The sequence below is a fragment of the Vidua macroura genome, chromosome 5, assembly GCF_024509145.1.
Source record: "Vidua macroura isolate BioBank_ID:100142 chromosome 5, ASM2450914v1, whole genome shotgun sequence".
Lineage (NCBI taxonomy): Eukaryota > Metazoa > Chordata > Aves > Passeriformes > Viduidae > Vidua > Vidua macroura.
This window is the reverse complement of record NC_071575.1, coordinates 18,039,667-18,059,354: the sequence shown is the minus strand read 5'-3', so window position 1 is coordinate 18,059,354 and position 19,688 is coordinate 18,039,667. Positions and strand designations below refer to the sequence as shown.

At 36.5% G+C, this 19,688-nt stretch overlaps 1 protein-coding gene across 5 annotated transcripts in view; it reads right to left on the bottom strand.

Annotated features, from left to right (window-relative positions):
* Positions 1-19,688, bottom strand: part of IFT56 (intraflagellar transport 56) — a 45,758-nt gene that overhangs the window by 1,629 nt on the left and 24,441 nt on the right. For 4 of the 5 annotated variants that reach the window (XM_053978859.1, XM_053978860.1, XM_053978861.1 and 1 more), the window contains 7 exons: positions 18,607-18,660; positions 18,129-18,192; positions 11,070-11,158; positions 7,157-7,240; positions 4,939-5,008; positions 2,414-2,520; positions 78-211 (listed from right to left, as the gene is read on the bottom strand). In XM_053978859.1, the coding sequence (XP_053834834.1) occupies positions 78-211; positions 2,414-2,520; positions 4,939-5,008; positions 7,157-7,240; positions 11,070-11,158; positions 18,129-18,192; positions 18,607-18,660 (602 nt within the window). Of the gene's footprint in view, positions 1-77; positions 212-2,413; positions 2,521-4,938; positions 5,009-7,156; positions 7,241-11,069; positions 11,159-17,015; positions 17,095-18,128; positions 18,193-18,606; positions 18,661-19,688 lie in introns of those variants that run through there. The other variant, XM_053978863.1, reaches the window with a different exon arrangement.

The following is a 19,688-nucleotide window of genomic DNA, read 5'->3' as shown; positions in this document are numbered from 1 at the left end:
GATTATTATCCTGGCTTACAGCTAGCTGAAAATAGGAAAAGAGCAAAATAAATTCAGATACAACACAGACTACTCACTTTGCTTCTCGGCCAGCTAAGATCATTTGAAATACACCCACACAAGCACCTCTCTTGCCTTCCCAGTATTCAGGATTATTGTCCAGTCTCTCCAGAACATCAAAGGCTTTGGCTGAATAGTAAAACTGACGCATCTGCACAGAAAGGGAAACATTATTCCTGACCACCTTTCAGAAGGGGATTAAAAACACTGAGCCCAGTTTTCTGAAATCAGCAGTAAGCTGTAGAAGCAACGTGCATTTTCCCTGTTTTTCTGCAGGCAGCAATTGACACAGAACAGGGACACTGCAGTTAGAGAAATGGGAGACAGGTGGTATTACAACATCTTTTTTTGAGGTGCCCTTATCTAGTGTAATACCAACTATACCAAAACCCTTGACAGAATATCAACCACCAACTAGTCCGGACATTTGAAGATGAAACCACATTTCCTCATGTAGACATGGCCACGTATTTGTTTATCTTCTGGGTTTAACTTAATATTTTTTCTTCGCTGTTACAATACAGTACAAAAGAAGATTCAGTGATTCTATAATCCAGAATTTTCCTTAGCATAGGAAAATCCAGTGTGTACCCTATATTTTCTGCCTTAGGTTCTCTACTTGTAACTGGGAACCAGGAGCAAGTTGCTTGGCAACAGTCAATGCAAAAGGAGTGACCATATTAACTGTGGCTTTTGAAGTCAGCATAGCACATCTCATGTGGGCTGTATGAGTGCTCTCCACTTGAGCAAGCCTGAAGGGCAATGTTGTTTGTGACTAGTATCTTCCCATGAGAGATCACAGAAGGTAGACTGAGCATAAATTCCTGTCCTTTGGTAGCTGGAAGCCTGCAGAGAAAAAAGTGCAGGCTGTAGGAGCTACATTTGGAAACCTTAGTCAGAGATACACTGGTACTACAGGATGAGTAATAATTCTCTTTTCTTCACATAAATGTTGACTTTAACCGCTGGTGACTGGGAAACACTTAAATGTATGGGAATAAAGATAGTTAGTATGAACACTATCAGATGTGTCAGCTAAAAAGAAAAATTAGAATACTGATCTATCCAAATTAGTATCTGATCTAGTTCCACTAAGCAGGTACAATTTTAATGTTCTCCTTCTATCCTTCTATCTCCTTCTATATAAATCTAGGAAATGCTTCACCCCAAGTCATGTGCTGTTCCCCATATGGACAAGATGGGCTATTGCATAAAAAGCATCAAGAAATTATCATGAAATCCTGTGTGCCAACTTCCTCACTGAACAATTTCTATCAGCACAGCAATGAGGCATCCAGCTACACCACCTCTCAGGACACTGCTGACCTTGTTCCATTCATGCTCATTCTGTTTTCTGTTGAGCACAGCCTAATGCAACTGCCTTCCTAAGTTACATCTCTGCTGCTGTCTGTGGAACTCCAATATAATGTAATGTTTCAGAAACAACTGAAAAATGCCACATAAAATCAAACAACATGGACCTTGCCATTTAGTTCAAGAGGTACAATGGTTCTTAGAGTAGAAAGACAAATTATATTACTAAAGTAACAATTTTGGAGCAGTCATTTATGGCCATATGTAGACACATAATTAGGCTGAAAAATTTAGTTCTATAAATGCAGCTTTTAAGAGCTCTAGATAAATTCAAAATGTGGACCTACTTCTCTTCAAGACAAGAAGCCTTTGAAAAGAATTTAGACAAAGCAATCAACTGATTTAAGTGAGACTTTAAATGATCTAGAGAGAGATTTTACATGAGGTCTGATTTTCAATCTGCTTTCACAAATTGATCTATGGGAAACATCAGAGGCATAGTCACTTGCTTGAGCAACTAGACTTTTAGGGTGAGATGGTAACTGAGTACTTGAAAGATGTACAAGGGATAATTCTTTCAGTTTTAGAATACTGCTTTTGAGATCACAAGGAGTATCTCCCATTACAAACTTTAAGGAAAACACAATACTGAAAAAAAAAAAGAAAAAAAAAAAGAAAAAAAAAATGAAGCATCTTGCTGAATCTATGCTAGATTTTTTTTCCTTTAAAATTTTTTGTCCTTTATACCCATAATGAATCCCTAGTAGGAGAAGCAACTGTTATCATTATTGACAGCTCAACCATGCAGTAATTTACCAACATTTTAATTAATGAATTCTCTACCAAGAAGGCCTGTAGGTCCTTATGATAATGACTAATACTGACTAATCCTTGCTAACTCATCCACATTATTAGACATCCTGCCATTATAAAAGAAAATTCACTAGTGATAACAATGATAAAAAGTATCCAAAAAATAACTGTTGGTACAATCACTGAATTAACATGTCATACACCAAGCTCTAAAGAGAAAACTCACTTTGTAACAATCATTTGCAATGAGCTGCAATAGGTTAAAGGAGTCCCCTGATGTTTCCATCTTCAGATAGAGCTTCCAGGCTAGCTGTGGTTTCTTATTCATAATATCTGCAATAACAAGAAAAAGCTGGAATTGTGAAAAGAATATGCTATGCACAATATTCAGTGGCAGGTGGAACAGATACTCCTGTATTTCTTTGTTTAATGTAAATGCCTCAGCCATGAGCATGAGGCTGGGAAGGGGAACTTGTCCTTATCTTCTGCCTTACTAGTGATAACAGCCAATTCAGCAGAGAATACCAGTGTCAAAAGGAATAATTACAGTGTTTACATCTTAATTTATATTAATAAAAAATAAACAGATAAGCAATAAGAACAACTCTCATGATTTCAGATGTGATTAAGGAACAAAATGGAAAACATCAGAGAAGTTTTTTAAGCAGGACAATGAACTATGGCAATCCATTTATATGGTAGGATTTAGGATTGTGTGTTCTTATTCACAAAAAAAAAAATTGAATTGGCACCAAACTGAGGTCTTTAATACTTGGTGCCCATGTCAGTCCAAACATTCAATTCCCATGATTCATAACAAATCAAAAGGAGAGGGCAGAGGTTGAAGCTCCTTCAAGCATAACAAAACTTGTCATTACTAGAAAAAAAAGTTTCTAAATTCCTGATATCCCGTGCTGGTTTTAATTTTGCGTATATGACTAGAATTTTTCATTGGTCTTTAAACATCACTGGTATACATAGTTAGAAATAAATGAATCTGAATCTTCTATCTCAATGAGTAGAAATTCTACTAGGGTGTTTAAACACAAAGGTTCTATTTCTTGGCAATAAGAAGCCATTCTCTTGAATCTATGGTTGGTATTCATAATTCCAGGTTCATTCAAACACTGGGAGAAAAGAAAATTAAAATAAGTTTTCCTTTCTTTTTCAAACCTTAACAGCTGCTCTGAGAGTACCTGGCTATTCACATAAGGATCACTCTTGTGCTTTTTCAAAAGAGTTATATCTGTGTCCATTGTGTCTATACTTATATTGCAAGTAGAATGGGTGGTAATCAACAATAAACACATAACACCAAATCACAGAATTTAAAGACTCTTCTCATTTAGGAGGCAGCAAGACATCAAATTTGATTTATCTCTCATCAGTTCCAAATACCATATACAGTGGTAAACAGCCAGTTCTCAATTTCCAACACCAATCTACCTACAGCAATGCAGTTCTGTGCTAACCCAATATTTTTTGACCTTATCTTAAAGAAGAATTTGGTATAAATAGTACTATAATACTAAACAAAAAATTACATTCTGTTATGCAAAAGGATGTATCTCTGTACTTTTTGCCCCTTGGAAATATTTCAGCATTGAATTGTTTACTACTCAATCCCTAATTGTACTCTGACATTAATGTATTACAATGTGATCTGTTAGTAATTTACATACTTGACACAAAAAGATAACTATATTCATCATTCCCATAAAAAATTCAAATAAAACATTCATATATAAAACACTCAAACACAATCTGGTACTGCAGCTTAATTAAAAAGGAAATAAACTGGCACATCCTAAAACAGAGTCATAGATAGGCATCCCTATGTGTGATGTGCCTGTCTGGAAAGACCATGTCAGGAGATGTTCACTCCATCTGCAATATGGCATAACATCCCAAAGCATACATATTTACATTTCAGGTATAACTGCTGAAAGTGGTCTGATAAGAAAACATTTTCGTATTGAGGCACTGTAAGGAAAATGAATTAGCCTAAGGAGTCTCAGACTTGAGTCCTTAGAAAAACCCACTTCTATACTATTTTGTATGTGGCACTGCAGCTGTGTACCAAGGTGTGCTCTGCAGTGTTTTAAAAACTGGTAAATAAAAGTAAATAAGATTTGCCATAGAATATTAAACACAGCAAAAGTTTCCTGGATTCAAGGAAATTCAAGGAAAGGACTCTTCTAAGAGTTTTTGGAAGAAAAACACATGCTGGAGATTATAAGAATATCCCTCAGGCACAGGAGTTTTGACAACATGTAGAGTAACATGGTAGGAAGAAAAATACTGTATATGCTTGCCTGATTCCTCTCTTCCCTAGACATCTGACAGTGGCTAACCTTGAAGGCAGACAGACCCTTGAGCCTGACCCAGTATGTATGCTTCTGTTTTGTGTTTTACTCTGAACATTTTAGAGTTGTAACTCAGTCTTTTAAGACAGAAAGTCTTCACTCAAGCAATTGAGTCGACAATTGAGAAGAAAAAGGGTCACTGGTCAGGACAAAGCTGTATTGACAGTACTATAACAGCATTGCACTGAAGCAGTAATTGCTTATAAAAGCCAGAGGTATGAAAGGTGCCATAACCACCCACACTATAACTAGTGCAATCAGCTTTTCACTTTCATAGTCCTAAAACCACCTACAACATTAAATTCAATTAGGAGAGTGGATTGCCAAGACTGATGCAAGAGAGGACGGATCTGTATTCTGCAATGCTGAAAGTAAAGTGACTCACAGCAGCGAGCCAGCCAGCTAAGGTAAACAAAATCACTTTTTATCTTCTCACTCTGGATCAAAAGGAACACCTGCAGGAAGAAGGAAAATAAAAGATTATACACGCATGTACTTTTAGACAAACAGAAGGCAAACCTTCCTCATTTCAACACACAGATAAGGTTTAAGTCACACAAACAACTGCTCATGAGAAGAGTATGGGTATGCAATTGCAGTGTAGGGGGCATCCCTCTTTGTGGAGTAGGAGGATTCACACAGTGCCCTGTTTGTCAAGGGACTTGTGCAGCTTCAGAACACCAAGCTGTGCAGAGGGTGCGGCCTGCCCTGAACAAGCACCAGTGGGTGGCCATGCAACACAAACAGCACAAAGGAACACTGGGCCTGTGGGAAAAGCTATTTGGAATGTGTTTGTTTAGAAAGCAATGCAAGCAATTGTATTAGCATCTTCTGGAAATACTACAAGTTTCACATATAGATGAGACTTTCCTTCCATACATGTCAGATCGTTCCAGGTCTGAAATAAGCCATTTCTAACAATTTTGGTTTCAGTAAGATTTTCAGGCAAAGCATCCATCTTTTGTACTTTACTGTACAAATACAGGTTTGTTACATTCTGCATAAAAAGGGATGTGTGGGGGAAGTTAGACATTTTAAAATGTACTCTGGCTTTGCTCAAAGAAAAAAAAAAGCCATTTATGCCTCTCTCAAGTATATTTGTAACTATGCTGGATGCTACTGGCAAAAATCAAAATATCTTTACAGGAATAGATGCATGTACTGGAACAGTGAGTTACACAAATTACCGACATTTGTATTGCTTAAACGTTGCTGATCCCCTAATTTAGAGGGGGAGGAGAAGGAGTAATAGGGAAGAATTCAGCATTATCACTGTAAGTAGCACTTTATCATATGTTTTATTTTATTATGTCCAGGGACGTATGCTTTTAAATAACTTAGTAAGTGCTACATGTAGGTGTTTTACAAGTTTATGAGACACTGGGGAAGACTGAGCTTTATATGGAACTGTCATCACAACCCAAGATCAAACATGAGGCCAGATGAATCAATGTAATTATATAATTCTGGTATTTAAATGCATCACCTATATAACACAAATTACTATAGAACAGCTTCTAAAAACATAAGAGGAAAAATGTAGTTTAATAGGAGTTTACAAATTTGTGTTTCTTTATTGCCTAGTTGCTGCTAAAACTTACTTATAGCATTATCATTTTTATGGAGTTTCAGGAATCAGCATAGCCTGCTAGCATAGTTTTGAAAGATTTTCAGGAGGCTAAGTGAATTGAAAGCTTGTTGAATTGAAATATATATCCATCTTCCTTACAATCTTGGATTTTTTTTTTAAAGAAAGATGCAATTTCAGGTCACAGAAATGAAGGGGTGAGGGTGCTGGATGGGAGGGTTGGGTTGGGGGGGGAGAGACAAGTTGTAAAGCCAAGGGGGCTCTATTGTTGACAAACCTGGATAATTAAAAAGTTAGAAAGACTGGAAAAACAAAACAAAACATAAACCCCAAACCAACCAAACCTATATGATTCACTTTAGACTATGTGGTGTGGGATTTTTGTGGCTTGTCTTCTTTTCTGGTCTTGTGGAAAATGTTGCTTCCACCTTCATAATAGCTATTTGCTTTTGCATATTTTAGTTGTAATTAAGTTTCTGCTGCACAGACATAAAAAAGTACTGGGTGTAGAAGTTAATCTCTTCCAGCTGCATATGAATGCTGCTGAATAAGATAGTGAGCGCTTCCTCTTTCCCTCCCACATATCCCAGAGGAAGATTTTTTTTTTTTAACACAAATTTCTAGGGACATCTAGAAGCTCTTAACTATTCAGTGTCTTTTACTTATCATGCCCTACTCAGTCTGAACAAAAAGAGTGCCTGGGATGCCAGACAAAGCTTAGAAAATCTGATTAAGAGGCCATTCTTTGATCAATTAGAGGTAGCTGCAAGCACTCTTGTGATGCACCACAAACAGCATGACTCCCTGTATACCTCACATTACAAGATTAGCAAGATAATCTTTTCTGAATAGTGCTGAGAGTTGCAGTTCCCTTAAGAAGAGGAAGAAGATGTTCCACAGAACCTGCTTATTTTCAACCAACATGAAGTTCTGGGTGAAGAAAAGGAAGGAAAGAAGGGAATATGGGGAAAATGTTTCCATTGCTTTTTTTTTTTCAAAGAAAATAAATACATACCTCTTCAGCTTCACTAAAATTGCCCATTGCAGCTTTGGCTTGGGCATAGTTGAAGTTAAAAGTGTCATTGTTGTAGAAGTAACTCTGAAAAATATGGACAAACCCCAAATAAATACAACAAAAAAACCTCCTCCCATGATAAAACAACATTAAAAATACATCCCCCCTGCCTCAATCTGAGTCAGACCATATAAAGAAGACAATGGGAAGGAAAAGAAAATCCCACATTAGGAACATACGGTATTTATAAACAGTGGGCAGAAAAATTATGGACTAGCTTTTCCATCCTACATTCATGACTACAAACACTGCTGCAACATTCCACAATATTAACTATGAGAGATCTGGAAAATGTTCCAAGCTTAAAATTGCAGTGGCAGCTTTTGTGGGTATAATTTTCACTTGGGGCATGTGAAGACATGCTGTGCTGCCATGGTCTCTTTCACTTCCCAAGCACTTATTTCACCCCTAGGGTGGGTAAATAGGCAGTTGACTTCCTTGAATCTTAAAGGCAGTTTAAGACAAACAAAACAGTTTGTTCTTCCAAGACTTGTCAAGTTTTATCAAGAGATCCTGTGCATCTGGTTATGTGATGGATGCTAATCTGACAAACTGAGTCTCATGATGGAGGTGAAGCCACAGTACTGAGCTGTAGCAGGCAGCACACCAGGTAACAGCACTTCTTTAAGCAAGCCTTGCTTAAAGGTACCCTTCTCTCTAGTTGAAGCGCAACGCTGAGTTTTTCCCTCCCATAACACTGGATGTGAAACATCTGGTTTAGGATCCATCAGATTCAACTAGCTTTATCTTCTCTGAAAAGCTACATGGGTCAAAGCAGTAAATGTAACTCAAGGTACTGGTTAGGCTGCTATTTGGGGTTGACCTGATCACAGTCAGACTGAAGTATAACTCAGATGACCAAAAGTCAGCTGTGTTCTACATTCAGCACTGTCCCACACTGCCAGACCAGTAGAGCTGGCAGAGGTAAGATAGAACACAATATCAGCTGTAAGCATGAATGGGATTGAGGATCCCTGCCCAGCATCCGTGCAGTGCTTACGAGAGAGCATGGAAAAATAGGTGGTTTATCCAATATAATTACTGCAAGAAAGCATCTCTGTGTGCTTAACAGCAAGGTGTAGGGAAGAGAAATGTTTTTCCTTATACAACATTTATAAAGGAAATGTAACTTGTGTAGGAAGATCAAACTTTTGGTTTTTTTTCCCCTCTTTAGAGTGAGGAGGAGGCAAAAAGCATAGTTGGGACTGCACAAAAGGTAAACGAAGCAAGGCACAAATCCCTTTCCCAGTAGTATCTTCTTTCATGATGTAGGGACACTGAGGAACCTCTTCCTTTCACTGTCACAGGCAATCTACAAAGGGTACTGATTTAGTTCACCCACACACATCAAGCTAGTGCCTTGAAAGGAAAGGTGAGGGATTACCACTATTTGCCAGATGCCCAGGTTCCACCCAAACAGTCTATGGTAGCGTACACAAGCCAGCAAATACAGCGAGCTGTGTGACAGCAGGAGGATGAACCAATTGGGGTGAACCTTAAGCTCAGTTTGTGAAAACATTTCAGTGCCCTTATGGTGAACTAACTATGGGTTTCACTATATGAAGATTACGACACTTTACTGGATTCTTTCTTAACAGTAGTTTCATGTGAATCAGCATAAGTCCCAGGTTAAGCAAAGCTGGTGAGCCAGATGCTAGTTTTACTGCATGAATGCTTTCTTCTGTTTAAGTAGATGCCATTGTATTTTTTTAATTAAAATGGAGAAGAACCTTTGTCAACAACCAAACTCAAAAAATGTGTCAATCTGTCCTGGCCATATAAGTGTTAGAGACCAGACCTACTGGAAAACCAAAACCAGGAGAAATTAACAAGTCCTGCTGATAATACAACACATTTACAGCAGCTAATTTTTTTTTTTTAACCACATTGTATGTACTGGACTTTACCCTTCTGAGGTCTTTTTAGAGATCTTCAATGTTTTCATAAAACCAACTGTCCTCTGAGTGATGTCCATTTCAATGAGATACTCTGATACCCAGCTTAAAAATGAAGAATTCCCATTGTGGCCACAACTCAGCAGAGCCTGAATCAGGTTGTTTTTCACTCAGTTAATCCCTGACAGTGTTACAATGTCACCCTCAGGGCAGCTGGCAATACATTTATGTCCTCTGAGGCTTTCTTATGCCTAAAGCAGTTTTAATTGATCATGGATGAAAACAGTGTTTCTTGAGAGAATACCAAGCAAATAATCTTCACAGAGGGCAAGCTCTATTTTAAGAGCTGCAGAGATTCAACTGAAGTTTATTCCTGTGAATGAAACACAAAAGTAAATCCATGTACACCTTGCCTATAACATGGTACAGAAATAATTATTTTTGCATTCCTGTGACCTATAAAGAAGGGAAATGGTTTAAGTAAATCTGAGCATGGCTAGTCTCAGCTGAAAAATTATGAGAATGATCAATTACTTCAAAAGGAACAAGAAAGAAAAGTTGTACTAGGCAGTAAATTTTTGTCCCATATACATTGGAAGTGGTTTGTAATCACATTTAACTTTGACCTTTTCAGTTTAAAACTAGTTGTTTAAGAACCTTTTCAAGGAAATGGAAAGAGCTGAGTATATCTGTGGAGGAGTTAATTCCACTATAAATGTAAGAAATACACAGAATTAATTATCTGGAAATTACCATCTATACCCATTGGCAATAAACTGAGACGAGATGACCAGCTCTAACTAGAAATCCAACTTTTAAATGGCTCAAGTAAGGCAAAGCAATTCTTACTGTTAATTTCCTTTTTTTCAATTACACACATACTCCAGTTTGGAGTGGTGGTGGTGTATCTCTTCATTCCACTACACTGGAGCCATTCCAGTGGCTAAAGCCACTGGGATTTCTTCAAAAGTCTCCTTCCAGACGAAGTTTAAAATCACTACACCTTCACCATTTTTCACTCACCAGCTGCTTTTGGGCACCATTACAACCACATGTTTTTCTTTAGATCTTGTAATCATTATAACATTGTAGTTATAAGTAGTGTATCTCATCTTGTGTATCTCCCAATTCTTTTAATAATTTAAGATTCTCATTCCTCTTTCTACTAAACACAGAGTTGTTTCAACTCTAGTTTCAAGCCAGTAGAACAAGACTGTAATAATTTAATCCATAATCCCACTCCAGCCTTCCTCTTTCCTCACATCTGACTTCAACTGTGTATCTGTAAGTTATACCCATTCTATTCACTGATCTGATAATGCGCGATGTTGACTTCAAGCTTCTCTTATTTTGAAAAATGCAACATTGCCTGCAGGGTACTCACACAACTTCTGCAAAAATAACATTCCTAACTTACTGCTTTGGTAATAATGCCCTATTTTAGCCCTTCAGTGACTGCTTTCCCTGTAAAATGTAAATGTTATTCCTTTCAGAGTCCTTCGTGTCCTACCTTCCTTAGACACTCTTGTTCACTAAAATGTTGCCCGTAAGTATTAACCAGTGACAATAATCTCCATCACTCACTTGATAAGTCTTAAGAAAACATTTGGGTTTTTTTCCTCTGTGCTGCCCACCCCATAAATATTCACTTTTTTTTTCATTGTCTTCCTTTAATTATATTTCTTACCTTCTGTGATGCCACCAGAAAGCCTGATAATGATTAGATTAAGTGTGATAAGTCCACCATGCTGCATGGTACTATTTTCTAAATTGCTTCTTTACATTTTAATCCATTTACTGTACTGAGCACTTATGTCCCGCTTTCACTCCTGTGCTTTATTTTTACTGATTTGTTTCTGTATCTTTTTATGTTTCCATTGTGTCTCACATAGTACAGTCTAAAAGTAGTGATGCCATACATTACAGTACTACCAGCACTAAATAATAATAATACTAACCTTGATTGAGTTGAGGTAAATTAGGACATTAGGAAATTGTCTAAGAAGAAAGAAGCAGGAGGACATGCACTGTCTCCCCGGAATGGTATCTAAAATTCAAAAGAGAAATGCAAATTTGTAGAATTTAAAAACACATGGTAATGGGAATCACTGCCAAGATTGCTGGCACCTCTGAAAGCAGCTAGTTTCTAAAAATAGTGTAGCTTGCCTTTTCAGGCAAAGGACCATACTGGAGGTTAAGAAAAAAAAATTGTTCATCTTGTCAACTCTCTCTACAGTATCCAATAACTTTTACAAGACTTTGTTCAACAACAAACTCTACAGAGACAAATAACAATTTTACCTAACAGGTCTTTTCCATGACACAATTTACATAGTATAATTTTACCATTAATTATTCTTACTTTTAGGAAATGAACCTTTATACAAAGCCTGAGTTTGCTATTCTTACACCATTAGCCTTCTTTCTTTAAAATTATGTTTTTCAGTTATCCTTGACAAAGAAACTCTACATATTTTAATTTTAGTTTGAGTTAGAGAGTAAACTTGCTATACTGAAAATATTGTTATAAAAAAAGAATTAATATACAGGAACAGGTAAAATACTAAAGATATCAGACAGTATGGAAATTAATGTCCATGCATGTGTATTACCACATTGCTCACAAGAGGTAAAGCCATAAATAAGTTAGACACATCAGTTAGAATGAGCATCACTCAACTTTGCTGCTACCAATGCCATCATAACTTTGTTGCAACCATATTATGCTATCACCTACTCTGACATTGCAAGCTGTGTTATTGAAAACCATCTCAAAGCTTTTTAAAATATTCTGAAGTAAGCTTACTAGGACTAATTTTTCTAAGACCCAGCTAGCAGACATGGATGAATTCAGGTAGCAGCTGGGAAGGTCTAAATGGAAGTGATATCAAATCACTGCTATTCCACTACATCAAGTGATCGTTAGAGAGGATGCTGCTCTGTGCAGTTTGGAAAGGTGACAAGGGATAAGATCCTAAGGCCACCAATATCCCTGAGGTAATCTGCTCCTGACTATTGGCTACCATCAATCCATCCACATCAAAAAATTAAAATAACTTCTCTATATAAAGAAATTTCATGTAACAAAAGACCAGTATTTTGACTCCATACCACCACACAAAATTGAGCATTCAACTGGAAAACTGTATATTCTCCTTTAAATATAATAGGTAGTAATTATTCCTGGAAAGCACTATATAAGATGTCAAAATACATTTCATAGGAAAGCAAAATAGTCTCATTTTTTATCTTTTAGCATTAGGATATACTGATCTTGGATGCCCTGTCATTTCCATATAGAGACATTCAATCCTTATCTATGTCTGAACCATACCATTCAGTTCTCTAACTTCAGAAGATTATTTGGTTTTTTGTGAAATAACCTGTTCACTTGGGAGCAGCAACTGGCCTGTATATTTATCTGTCTTTTTTTACATGCAGGTATAGTTTTCATGACAAATATATGCCTTTACCAGACGATAACAGAAACAGTTTTATAAAAAAGAGCCAAGAAACATTGATTAACAAGACTAGAGATAAGTCAAAAATGCCCCTTTTCTCTGAAATTTGATTTCTGAAGTTCATAAAATCACAATTTATTTTGAACAAAATTTCAAAAATGTAAAACATGCAAAAAAGACTTAAAACTGAGAATGCATTTTTAGCAAAAATGAATCACAGTAACAAAATATTAGAAACACAATATTCCCATAAACAATTTGAGTGTTTCTGAATTTTAGTATTCATTCTCATGTTCACATTTTGGCAAAAAGTTTTATTATCCCATCCCCCATATATTTTACCGAAAGATTCCATTAAGAAAAAAAAAACAAGCAAGTAAAACATCTATGTATCTCATACAACTCAGCAATGAATACTACCTAGTGACAGAAAAACTAGAATTTTCTAATTCACCCCACATGGCTCGTGCAGAAACAGGAAAAATTTGAAAAAAATCACTTGAAAAAATTACTTAGGGTGACTTAAGAGAACCTCAAAGAAAAGACTGCATATAGTTCAGAAGAAATATTTCATTCCTCTCACCCAACATATCAAATATGTCTGAGGTGGTCCTAAAAGAAGACCACTGAAAATAAATGGGATGCTCTTTTTAATTATACTTTCAGTGGTTTTGGGTAGTTTGTAAGACTTATGCTAAGCACCAGGAGCACTGCATTTATTGGGAATGTTAATTTGTTTTCACTGATGTTCCTCTTGCCCCATTTCCTCCTTAAAAGAAATCTGATCTGTTTAATTTCCCATCCAGATGAGACCCTAGTAGAAGAGTATGAGAACTAGCTACAAAAATCTACTTATATCCTCCTTCATAATGTCTGCTCCATTTCACGACATTAGAATTAAGAATTTTTATCAAGCTTAAAAAAATCAAGCTTAAAATTTTTATCAAGCTTAAAAAAAAACAAGCTGTTGTTCGGGTGGTATGTCTGCTGCTAGAGAATGAATATTGACTCCTACAATCCAAGTGCTTCTTGGATGCTTTTTAGTTTTTGTTTTGTCTGTCCCCTGTTAAAGTGCACAACATCCAACATGAGATAAAATGTGTACATTTAATGGAAATGACTTGCACATTAATTCCGCTTACTCCATGTTCCTTGAACCTCCAAGGCAGAGATCTAATTAAGAAAAGCAAAGGGCTTAATTGATGACTACAAATGACTTTACAAATAAATGACACTGTGTTCCTCCTAAACTCCTGTTGCTGCTTTTCTTAATGCAGTCAATGGGATTTCTACAGTTAATAAAAACAAGTCAGAAAAATATTCCACATCTTCATTTTAATCCATTATTTTTTGATAACCCACATTAAAAGAAGAAGTCTTGTAGACTGCTGTGGTTTAACCCCAGCTGGCAACTAAGTACCATTCAGCTGCTTGTTCACTACACCCTCCTGCCCCCTAAAAAAAAGTAAAGTTTGTGGGTTGAGATAAGAATAGATTGATAACTGAAATAAAATATTATTATTAATAATAATAGTAATGAAAAGGGGAGAGAGAGCGAGAGAGAGAGGAATAAAACTCAGGAGAAACAAATTACCCAGAATACAATTGCTCACCACCAACCCAGCTCCTCTCCAGACCACATTAAGCCCCTCCCAGCCAAGTCCCCATGGTTCATGTACTGAGCATGGTTTTCTATGGTATGAAATAACCCTTTGGCTCATTCAAATCAGCTGTCTGGGCCATGCTCCCTCCCAACTTCTCGTGCAGCTCCTCACTGGCAGAGCATGGGAAACTGGAAAGTCCTTGACTTTGTAACAACTAAAACATCACTGAGTTACTAACTTTATTCTCATATGACATTCAAAATGCAGCACTGTACCATTCTCTAAGAAGAAATTTAAGTCCATCCCAGGCAAAACTGGAACATAGGCCCAGTTGCAAGAAAGAAACAGCAAAGGATTTCCTTACTCTAGCAAAAAATTACCTACTTCTGTATTATAAATCTGCAAAGCAGTTAAGCAACTTGATAAAGACCTCACAGGTCCTTGGAAGGACTAGCTGGATGGGAAGTGCTGAAGCATGATGTACACACTTGAACAGCATGGCTGGCTACTTAGGAAAAGCTCAAGTATAAAACCAGCAAGAATTCTGTTCTCTGTTCTAAATCCAGCAAAACAAATAACCACAAGTATTCAACATAGTGGCTAATATGCTAAGTTACCTAAAAACACAAGAACTATTATATTGGATCCAAGGTTTGTCTAGTTCAGAGGTTGCTGGGTAAGAATATACAGCTATAGAAAGGAGATATTCTAATTTTACATGTAATACATACTGTGGTATGTGATGGCACTTCTGCTAAATTTTATCCCAGCTTTCAACAACACTGAGGACTTAATCACTGCTGAAAAATTGTGTTAAACAGCCAACGGCCTTTTCATCTACAACATTTTTTTTATACATTCTGGTTCTCACAAGTTTCTCCATCAAATAAGTTGTGTTATGTGAAAAAGTAGTTAATGCTGTTTATTTTAATTGTCTTAAGTGATAATTTATGTCAATGTGCTTGGATTTTTGTATTGTACAGTAAATAATTCTTCTCTATTTCTCTTTTCCTTGTCATTTATGATGTACATAATCAAACTCAGTCATCATTTTCAGCCCATGTATTCTGCTTTACTTAATCTCTCATTTTCACTTAAAGAATCTGTCGCCTTTCTTTGATCATCCTTGCTGTATTTATTGTATCCTTTTTTGATCTACCATTTTTTAAAATAAATGTAAGAACCAGAATTGTAGACAGTATTCAAGGAAAAGAATCACATCTGTATACAATGACAATAATTATTTTTGTTTTCTCTTTCCTCATCAATTCTTAAGATCCTCTTCAACTTTTCCAATAATTTTGCTAAATTTAATTTGCATATTATTACCCAGTCTTATATAGTCTTTCACATCTTTCATCATTGTGGAAGCTTTTATTTGTACTACTATGGGTAATTTTGTACCATTGGCAAACCTACTCGTGTCATTATTTGTCTCCTATAGCTCATTAATTATGAATACAAGCCCTTTCTTTAGAAAACAAAAGGTTCTTTCAAGTGTTCAATCAGGTGCATTTTATCCTTTTCACTCCTATTCCCCTGTAAATTTTCTAATTTTCTGCTAGAAATGAGAAAGGTTATTATGCAGCTTCTCTTAGGATTAGTACAGTGGGCATTTTTTGAGGTATTTGCAGATTTTGAATTTGATTATACTCAGATGACTGTAGTACAATTGTCATTTCATAATAAAATTTCAACTCAGGTGCTATGTAATTCAATATCGGTCCAGAGTTACCTGTTCACTTGTGCTTTCTCTAAAAAAGATAGAAACAAAAAGTTCATGCTGTTTATTACGCCATGTAATTGCATTTATTAGGTCAATATGGGCAGAACAAAAGTCTCCAACTATTATTTATCTTCCTATATAAAATCTGTAACCTGTTTAATACGCCACTGTTCCTGTCCATGCTGGCTGGTGAATAATTTGGCTTCAATATGGTGAGTTGCCTATCTAAACATATAATTGAAAATAATATTATTTTACTCACTGATAAAGAAAAGATATTTATTTTGAGAGAAGTTTTCTATAATATTTAGAACCACTTTTCCACTGGCATAATCTATTTATCTATATTTATGTACAACTTGTGTTTATTTAATGTACAATCCCTATTGTACATTAAATAGGAACAACATCCTACATGTTACCTTCCTCCTATCACATTAAAAAATATTTTAGTTTTTAGCTTCCTCTCCTAAAATCAGGCATTCCACTTGATCCAACTTCTTTAAAAGCATCTAATATTTATATATAAATACTTACATACTTGGGCTTCATGTCCTTGGTTTTTTGTTATATCCTACCTAGACAGAACTGTGCCTCCTCTATTTCCTATGTACAATTTGATGATCTCAATCTGTTACTCATTTGAGGTTAAACAAAACCCCTCAAACTATTTTACCTTTAAAGGAATTACCCATAACTGTGTGCTCTTCTCTATGGCAGCTTCTTCCTACAAACTTTTAAGAAGATGACAAAACAGTACCATAAGGGTAAGATGCTCACAGTACTGATGCTTCCTTTTACCTCTGGATTGGAACCAATCCTTCCCATAGGCTCGTTTTTTTCAAGTAATCCACCTTCCTAAGTGTACTACATTTCTGTTGCCATTCCCCCTGCCCCAGCCATTGAAAGGCTGAAGTCTCAGCTTCTCTATCTTTATTTTGCATGCGAGTTTAAAAGTATTTCACAGTAAAATTCAGACTTTTGGCTTCCTAATAATTTCAATTCTGGGCTGTATCTTCACAAGAAATCCTTACCTATCTTTTCCCCGACTATCTCTGTATTATTTTTATCCATTTGTGCTCTTGTCACTCATCACACCTGCATGACTGCTATAGGCATTAAGATGTTCCCACTAACCGAGTCCTCCACTGCTATAGTTCATATTGTTTCTTCCTGTTTGCTGGGATCCCAACTCTGAAGAGACAGATTCAATGCAAAAGGAATGAGTAAGGGAAATTTCATCTATGGAACCACTTCCAGCCTTGCAACATGAAATTCTCTGATGCATGACCTCAATAGTACCAGGGCTGCAAGAGGAACAGAATAGAATGGCTTAACATTATTTCTGGGTATTTCTTTCATCAGTGATGCCACTCTGTCTCTGGAGCTCCTTCTCTTTAGTCACCATGGACACAGGAAACAGCATTCACTCTCTGAGGACCATGAGCTGTCTGTACCATAAACATGCACAAGTTACCCACCTAAAGAAACAATACTAAGTGAAAATGCCTACAAAGGAAACTGGCAAGCCCCATTTAGTCTGAATTTCTATGTTACAACTACTGACGTTTTTTCATTTGGGATTTTTGGTTTTGGCAAAGAGAAGATAAAATAAGAACTTGGTTTGGTCCATTATTGAGTAAATAAAACTAAATATTGAAACTGTACTGGTTTTGGGGCATGGTGGAGGGTGGGTTATAATGCCTTTTTTTTCCTCTCTTATTGAAGCAAGAAGTTAGTCCCAGAGCTTCCATTTATCCCTGTAGCCAAAGTCCTCTTTACATTTTTATAACTCTCAGTTTCAGAGCACGCTCCATGCTAGGACTCTATGTACTTGACAGGCTTTCATTAGTGGTCCGAGATTTGTACCTGGGTATTTCTGCCTGTGAGGTTTCAGCCGCTCACTTCATCTAATTAATTAGGCTGGGGTCTTCTGTTTCTGTAATGGGATTATTAGGCAAAGGCAAGCTGCCACAGAGTCTCTCATGAAGACTTGCAGTTTGCAGTACAGCCTCTTTTCCAGATGAAGTCATACAGTAAGGTTTGGAATCGAGACTTCTACTTTAAACTTTCAAATTTGTTTTAGACTTTTTGAAACTCATCCTATAGAAACAAGAGCCTAGCAATATTCCTGCTAACAGACAGCAGTTAGACACAGATATGATGGTATATATTTGGATATTTTAAGATGGCTTACTTAATGGAAAAAGAACATTTGAAACATACCACATTCACTGGCTGATTCCCCCACCAACTGGAAGAACTGTTGAGCAATTTTCAGATGATCTCTCTGGAAGAAGAGTAAAAAAGAAATCCAAGATGAGTTACAGGGTTGATGCTACAATACACAATGAAAAAGGAACACTTAGGGAGCAACTAACAGATAAACGAGGGCTGAAGCAAAAACAGACAAGGTAAATGTGTCATTCTATGTGTCTAGATAAAGAAGAACACTGTACAAAGCAAACAGGGATTTTGGAAACAGGATAGAGAAATTAAATTCATCTTGATTTACTATCAAGACCAGCAACAGAAATTTGCATTTCACTCATTCTGGACTGATTATTGTACAGGAGGTTAAGAGACTTAGAAATCCTGCAGTCTAAATAAGAAATGACTGCCTCTTTCACTGCATTCCAGTTTCTACAGATCTGTTCACATTGTGTTGTTGGGGAAGCTGGAGAACCTCATGAGCTTTACTCACCGAGCCCATTTCTTGTCCAAGTGCTGCATTTACCACCCCTTTGAGGATGTACTCCTGAAAAAAAAAAAGGTAAAAGGGATCAGAGAAGAAGACATGGTGAAGATTTCAGAAGACACATAAAAGCCTACGTGTACATGATTTTCTTCATTAATTCAACTCTATTACAACTGAGTTTAGTAGGTAGCTGGTTAATGTGGTAGTGCTTAAGCACAGTACTAATTTCGTCCCCCAAAATACATTCTACTTGCTAGGTAGTCCCTTCTACTAAATATGTTAAGATGCCAAGGGGTGCTGTGTTTTCTGCTAAGTCTTATGGTCAAAGACAATGCACCAGGAGGAACATGGTAACATCTTTTCATGCCCTCTTCACCATCACATCACCAAGAAGTGCATGATTGTTATACTAAAGCACTGATCCCCTTTCAAATATGCACATTGGTTAACGATAACCACTGACATTCTTGCAGCAAAATTCATGGTGTTTGTGCTCTGTGGTCATGTTACTCCAGTGAAATTAGCAACAGAAGTTGAGTACCCTGTAACATCTAGTATGAGAAACAACTATAGTTTAATTTTTCTCTGAACAAATTTTTCTCAGCATGTAACAGACTCTTTTGTCTTAACAAAATCTTATAATTATGACTTGTATCTATAAATCTGTTTTAGTAGGTACTCCTGATAAACCAGGACTCCTGATAAAGAGGTAAACACAGAAGAAGAGAGGCATCTTTCAAGAGACCAAGAGACCAACAACAGTATGTAAAGAAATATTCTGAGAATACTAGCCAGGATAGTAAGCAATCATTTTAGCACACCGTCTTACAGAGGCCAAATTATTATCCTACAGGCATCACGACAAAGAAGAAACTTGAGAAGTACTCAAGGAGGTTTTACAAGTAGTTTTGCAAGTATTAGCAGGGAGTTCTTTAAAAGTGTGAGTGAGAAATGGAAAACAAAAAAGCAGAAAGATTCTCATTTCAAAATGTGATCAAGAATTATTAGCCAAGTATATTGGGACAATATCCTACAATAGGAACAACAGGTGCAGAAAACCATTCAAGTAAGTTCTGCTATACTGAAAA